Below are 7,423 nucleotides of genomic sequence, written 5' to 3' on the forward strand. Positions count from 1 at the left end.
TGGACACAATGGGCACACCTACACATGTGCTTTACTGGGGAGTTGACTAATTAGCTCTGCAGTAAAGCATCACTGTCTATACGTATGGCACTATTAGGCCACAGTAAACTAGCTAACTCCGCTGTAGGACAGTACTGCCTGACACAAGTACTATCACACTATCCTATAAGTACTAACTACAGCAAAGTTATTTAGTGCGCCACAACACATGTGTAGACGGTGACTGGGGCTGGCTGGAGCACTAACTAGTTCTGCACTGTAGCACCCTTGTGCTTCAGTCAGCCCCTCTGCAGCACAGCGAGCTGGGGCAGAGTAGCTATGAGATGGCAGGCTGACCCCCAGGATCCCCTGCCAGCTGGGGCTGCTTCACCCTGGCTTCATGTGGTGTGGTCTTGGGTGCATGTGTAAATGCACAGGCATTTGTTCAGGCACATTACTATCATGTGTAGATGTGCCCAGTACATCAGATGTGGCCTTAGTTCCAGATAGAGGGGAGGAATCACTTCCCTCAATCTGCTTGCAATGCTCCTACTAACACAGCCCATTATGTCATTAGCTTTCTTTGCAACAAGCACACACCGATGGCTCATATTCAACTTATTGTCACTGTAACCTCCAGGTCCTTTTATGCAGAGCTGCTGCTTGGCCAGTCAGTCCCCATCCTGTACCTGCGCACAGGACTGTTACATCCGAAGTGCAGGACTTTGCACTGCTCCTTGTTGAACCTCATGAGATTTCTTTTGGTCCAATCCTCCAATTTGTCAAGGTCTATCTGCCTCATATCTCTATCCCTCCAGCATGTCTACTACTCCCCCAACTTGGTGTCATCTGCAAATTTACCGAGGGTGCACTCCATTCCATTTCCAGGTCGCTGATGAAGACACTGAAGAAAAGCAGCCTCTGGACCAACCCCTAAGGCACTCCACTTGAAACCACCTGCCAGCTAGAAACCAAGCTATTGATTACCATCCTCTGAGCCCAACTATCCAGCCAGTTTTCTATCTACCTTACAGCCCATTCATCCAACCTGTACTTGCTTAGCTTGCTTGCAAGAATATTGTGGGAGACTATATCAAAAGTCTTGCTCAAGTCCAGGTATATATCATGTCCACTGATCTCCCTGCATCCACAGAACCAGTCATCTCATCATAGCTGTGCCACATGCTGTGCTGCATGGTCCCCTGCTGCATAGGCTCCCTAGGCCCCCTGGCTGCAGGCCATGCTGCCAGGCCCTGACTTGCCTTGCCTCCATGGGCAGAGGCAAACACTGAAACAGGAGGAAGGAAGGAAGGGAAGTCGCCAAGTCTAGCAGCAGCCAGTGGCCACAGGAATGCAATGCAGCGATCAGTGCCTGGACCAGGAGCCTGAGGGCCACAGATTAACTGCTCAAGGGCCTTGATGTAGTGGACTATTAGTCAGAAATGTAGTAGACTCTACTTGATAACTGTTCTTAAAGATCTTGCCAAATTGTGAGATGTACTAGAAGAAACACTTGAATCCATTTCCCATTCAGGTAGCAGTTTTTAGGGACAGAACTAAATATATATTAATCTTGTGTATACTGGGGATTTTACAAAAAAAAAAAAATCCAAATCAGCACTATAATCAGTTCTAGTAAGAGCCTGCCATAGCCAAGGTTTCTATGGCTAAATATGCTTTTCTACAATAGTGAGCCATGTGCATACTCTTAGCCTGAGGTAAATGAAATCTAAGTGGCTCACTCTTCACTGTGCTAGGCACTGTGTAAATGTATAACACAATGATGTTACCTGTTTGAAAAAACCTTCCTCCCCTGAGTTAAATCTCCACATGGGCAGTTACTATGGAGCAGCTAACACTGTAAACCCTGTTCTTCTTTACCCAGCTGTAAATGTCTTCATATGCCCATGCCCTGAACCTGGCTGCTTCTTCCTGTGTAACATCTGACATCAGTCTCTTGTTTCTTGCCTTATACTGAACCTGCAGGTTCTTCAGGTATCATTTTTGTTATGTTTTTTTTTACACAAGATACAGAATAATAAGATCCTGATCCAAGACCATAGCCCATAGTTGCTACTACAACACAAAAATTATAATGATGACAACCTCAAACTTAAAAAAAAAAAAAAGCCAAGCCTGCCACTAGTACAGGTCAGGAAAAAACTAAGAAAAATGAAGATCTGACTTGAGGACCAGGACGGAAACCGTAAGAGAACAGTTCAGCCAACTCACCGAGTTGTGGCCTGGGGTTGCAGCATCTACTATCATCATGGAGTGATCAGGCAACAGATGTAAATATCACTGATTGGATGTCAACAAAATCTGAAACTGCTGTCTAAAAATGAAGGATGCAGAAGGCATGCACTTAGAACCCCAAGATGTATTGTGTCTTCTTGAGTGGCATTTGCCCATAGAAAGTTCAGCTTGAGTTGCCTGCTGGATTAAGAACACAACTTCCTAAACCTTCCTGCTATCGAGAAACTAATTATGACTAAGGATGTCTCTGAAACTGTAGAAGCGCCACCAAAATCTAAAAACCCCAGGACAGATCAGGTTTACAACTATGTTAAATATCCTAAGTGCATGTATCACGTGTTGATATGACAATACCAAGAATTTCTGGCAGGGAAACAAGCCAAACTAAAATTCACAATTGAAGATTTTACAGTTATGAAGCCAAAAATCACATATGTAACCTGAACAATTTCAGACCTATGGTAGGCTTAATGACTAACAGCAAAATTTCCCACTGTCATAGCCAAGAGGAATCATTATCCAATGACCAGCAATGTTGACTGAAACAAAATGACTGCAAGCAGGTCTCAAAAGAAAGTAACCTCAACATCCTTTGTAACTGACAATATAAAATTTTCAGTCAGGTAAGTACAAGGTAGAAGAACTGAACCTCTCTATTGCCTGGATAGACTACTTAAAACAATTCAGTTCCCTGCTACTGACCAATCGGATCATAGGAGAAAGCAGGAATAGAAAGGACCTCATAAAGGTCATTTAGTTCAGTCCGTGGTCAAGGCAGGATCATCCTGGACTAAACCATCCCAGCCAAGTGCCTGTCTAACCTGCTTTTGAAAATTTCCATGGATGGAGATTTCTGCAATTTCAGGTGGCCTGTTTCAATGCCTGACTACCTCATAGTCAAAAAGTTCTTCCTAATCCCCAACCTGCTTTCCTCTGCTGCAGCTTGAGGCTATACCTTATAGCCTACACAGACAGGGACAGACAGTGGAGCGCCGCCATGGCAGTGGGGACTGACGGGCCAGAGGCAGAGGAGGATGATGGTGGTGCTGAGGACCTTACACTGACAAAGGAAGGCTATATTCATCCTCTTTATCTCTCACCCTTCAAGTGCTTTTCTTCAAGAGGCTGAACATTCCTAGTTTTTTCAGCTTTTCTTCATAAGTCACATTTCCCAGACCTCTAATAATTTTTGTCACTCTCTGTTGGATTCCTTCCAAACTATCCACATTTCTTAAAATATGGGGCTTAAAACTGGACACAGTACTCCAGGTGCCAAACACAGGGAAAAAAATGTCTTCTGATTTTCAAGTGACACTCCTTTTACTATAACTAGGTATGCTGTTGACTTTATGGAAAAAGAACCCACAGCTCACTCATAATCAGCTTATGGTCTACTGCAACACCCAGGTCCTTCTCTGCAGTACTGCAGCCTAGCTAGGCATTCCCCAGTCTATATTTGTACATGCAGGTATTGCATCCCAAGTGCAGCACTTTGCACTTGTCCTTGTTGAATCTCATCTGCTTGCTTTCAGACCATTTCTCCAATTTGTCCAGGTCCTTCTGGATCCGTGTCATCATAGTGCTCAGGTGCACAACAGATTTAAAATCACTTTTGTTCATGATGAGGATTTCATGCATATCCAGGACTAAAAGTATGTGACACCAATCCTGGTGGGCAGAGTTATCTTTAAAAGACAGCCCAAGCTCAATATGGTTCTGCCTCTCACTTGATCCATCAAGCTAGAATACTGTGAGACTCAGCTAAGATTATGATGTCACCAAAAAGCCACCCAATTGTTGCATCTACTCTATGTGCATGACCTGAAATTCTCTCTCTCCAATGCAAGTCAACACAAGAAAGTAACAGAACTTGTAAACTCCTTCAGTTACTCTATATCCATAAGTTATGGGTTGGATAGGCATGCTGTATTACATGTTCAACTTGGAGGTGTGGTTAGGCACCTGAAGCTTGTGGATGAAGCCATACATCAAGGAGGTGGCCATGAAGTGGGCATACAAATATCTGAGGCTGAACTAACTTCTATAGATGAAACACTGGAAGAATGGAAACTAAGAGGTTCCTCAAGAGGTTTTAATGCACCTGGAGGCCTGAGTTATATTTCAAACACAAAACTGTGGCAATAAACAGCTGGGTTATATTCACATACTTCAAGACAAGTCTGGAAGCCCTGGACAGAAAGATGAGGATGTCCTTTACAAAGTACTTCGTAAAGGATATGTTTTAAAAAGATGGATTCGTTGACGGACTATAATATACCTTGTCAGACAGATGAAAGACACCTATTGAATCTTGAGCAATTTTGCAACAGTCAGGTGGGAGACTTGACGAAATATTTTTTTGTTATTAATGACTATTCCATTATATCATGCTGCTGTCAGGATCAATCAGGATTTTATGCCTCTAGTGTTAGAAACAGAAATATTATAAGCAGTAGGACTTTCAGTGGAATGGCATAGGTCAGCACTGAAACAGAGGGAGGAATGCCAGTTGAAGGCACTACATGGCAGTGGCATTACTCTGCATTGAAGGCATTACTCTGCAGACCAAGTAAATCACCAGCACTTGACTGCCTGGCTGAAACATGGAAGACTTAGTGACAGAAAGGGCTGCATGTGCACCCTCCAGGATTAATTGAGACTAATAACGATAATGCATTCATCTTGAGAATATGCCTGATGTGCAGAATATGTCTTCACATAGTCCTCTTCTTAGAACGATACTGCAAGCTTCTCTCAGTGCAGAGAAATGCCCTTCTTTTGAATGGTACAAGATGATGTGAGCGCCTTACCTGTATTTAAAGTATCCACGGTATGTACACTGGCTTTCTATTTTCCTCTAGGTACAAATCAGTGTTGGATGATGATCTTTAAAGCAACAAGCTAGTTATCTGAAAGACCTTTGGTTCCCCTTGCAGTAATTTGGATTGCTCTTTTGGTTAGTTCCTAAGGCTGCACACTAGGAAAACAGCACAGATTTCCAAGGTGAAGGTTCCAAACTTTAGAATTCACTCACTCTGTAAAACTATTAAAGCTCTTCCTTGGTTACCTGTGATATTCAAATATTTTTGTTTTATTTTTGTTCAGAGATTATTTTTTGTGAGCAAATTATTTCCATACCCAAGTGCTGAGAAAAGAAATATGTCGTTAAGTTAGCTTATATGCCAGTTAAGATGGTTAGTTTCCTTTTGTTTTTTGAGCTTTTGAGTTTTACATGTTCAAGGTTTTCTGTGCAACAAGGCCTTGACATTTTAACTGTGGGTTGGCAACCCTGCAAACAGCGTATCTAATTTAGTCTTAATCTTTGTAACTGAAGTACTTAGCTACTACTGCAATAAGCAATATGAAAACAATCTCTTAAATACACGATTTTTGCAAGAGTAATGCAAAATACAAATTCAGTTTAATTTTTTGCATGCAAGTAAGTTAAGAGCGTACAGGGTTGCAAGATCAGTGACTAAGATTTTTAAGTTTGTAGTATCTACCTGTATATAGTTTTCTTATAATTAACTACTGATCCAGCAAATCCTTAATCACAGTCTTAAATTTATTGCCATGAGATGCACATTCATTATCACTTGAAAGAAGAGATCTACTCCTGATAGGAAAGTTAAGCATAAGGGCACATGTGTATAGGCCTATAAAGTTTAGTTATTCTCAACAATAGCTCATTCAACTAATTACTGTGAATTAGCAAAATTCTTGTGTGTTCAGAAACAAAGTTCCTGAAGACATGAAAAAGGGCCTTCTCCCTCCTTCGCTGTGATGCTCAATGCAGCATATTCTACCATTGGTCACTGTGTGAACCCTAAACTGTTTTTTTTCAAGCTAAGCTTCTGGTCCCAGGACAAACAGCTTCACTGTACTCACAAATTCACTTCAGTTCAAATGGAATCAGAACTTGTGGTAGAGGTGATATCTTTTATTAGACCAACTAGATATATGCAAAAACATTTCTTTAATTGTAAGTTTTCGGGTACAAGCACGCTTCTTCAGGCAAAGGAGAAAAGACTGTAAAAGCTCTCCTGGGTAGAAATAAAAGTTCATATTTCATAGGAGAGCAGAAGGTGTGGAAAAATCTCCTGTTTGGAACAGTTCATTTTATATGCAGATAAGGCTCAGATAAAAGTTGGAATAGTCTGTTTATCTTGAAGTTATTTGGTCATAAGCAGTCATATTTCCCTCTGGTGATGGTGTTTCATATTTCATAGAGAATTAAAAGATGGAATGAATTAAAGATTTTTTTTTGCAAAAATGTAGTGGGTCTAATAAGAGACATCACCTCTACCACAAGGTTCGGTTCCTTTTGCCTCTAGACCAATCCAGCTACAACCTGGATACCTTTGATTCCAATGCCAGTCATCTTCACTTTAAAAGTACTGATCTGCCTCTAGTATTTTTAATTTGAATTTAACCCGGCCACTTTCTCCATGGGGCAACCCCAGACGGTTTGTAACCCCAAGCCTGGTTGATCACATTTCCTTTCCAGGATGAGGCCATGGGGCTCTGTACCATCCTCTTCCCAGCAACCCCTGCCACCCCGACTCAGGCAGTGGAGCTTTATTTTCACATTTTGACTCTCATGTCACTCCCATCCTGATTTTTTTCCCTTTAGTTGCTCTCCCTCCCAAAAACAAAACAAAACAAAACAAAACAAAACATTTTAGTTGTATCTTTTACTCTTTGGCCCCACACAGTGGAGACCAGTTAACTGGATGGGCCTATGTCCACCGGAAGATACAGACAGGCTAGGGAGCTTGCCCAGAGGCCACCCGCTCCGAGGGGCACCCACGTGCGGCCCGAGCCTTTCCTCCCTGCGCGAGGCAGCCCCCCCCCAGTGCCGGGCGCGAGACCCCGGCCCGCCCACGCACCTGGCTGCGGGTGACGAGCACCTGATAGAAGTCCTTGCTGGGTGCCGGCGCCTGCCCGCGCTCCTCAAACAGCTTGTCCGGCAGCAGCGACGCCATTTTGGGACGCCGGCGCGCGGTGGCTATGGCAACCAGGAAGGGGCGGGGCCCGCCAGGGGTCACCGGTGGCCCCGCCCCCTCTTAAAGGAGCCAGGCGCTATTCCCGCCGCGGCTCCGCGGGGGCTTCACCCCAGCCGCGCGCCCAGGCCGCGGCGCTCCCGGGCTCCGGGAGAGGCGCGTCCCCGTCGCGCTTCGCGGCGACA

The 7,423-nt window shown here is 43.7% G+C and overlaps 1 protein-coding gene across 2 annotated transcripts in view; it reads right to left on the reverse strand.

Moving 5' to 3' along the window:
• FBXO36 (F-box protein 36) overlaps nt 1–7,417 on the reverse strand; it is a 146,383-nt gene extending 138,966 nt beyond the window's left edge. Inside the window, exon 1 of one of the 2 annotated variants that reach the window (XM_019503594.1) lies at nt 7,146–7,417. In XM_019503594.1, the coding sequence (XP_019359139.1) occupies nt 7,146–7,220 (75 nt within the window). In that variant the 5' untranslated portion in view covers nt 7,221–7,417. Of the gene's footprint in view, nt 1–7,124 lie in introns of both variants that reach the window. The other variant, XM_019503593.1, reaches the window with a different exon arrangement.
• Between the last annotated feature and the right edge of the window lie 6 nt (nt 7,418–7,423).

The sequence above is a fragment of the Gavialis gangeticus genome, unplaced genomic scaffold (genome assembly GCF_001723915.1).
Source record: "Gavialis gangeticus isolate Ggan-Ray unplaced genomic scaffold, GavGan_comp1, whole genome shotgun sequence".
Lineage (NCBI taxonomy): Eukaryota > Metazoa > Chordata > Crocodylia > Gavialidae > Gavialis > Gavialis gangeticus.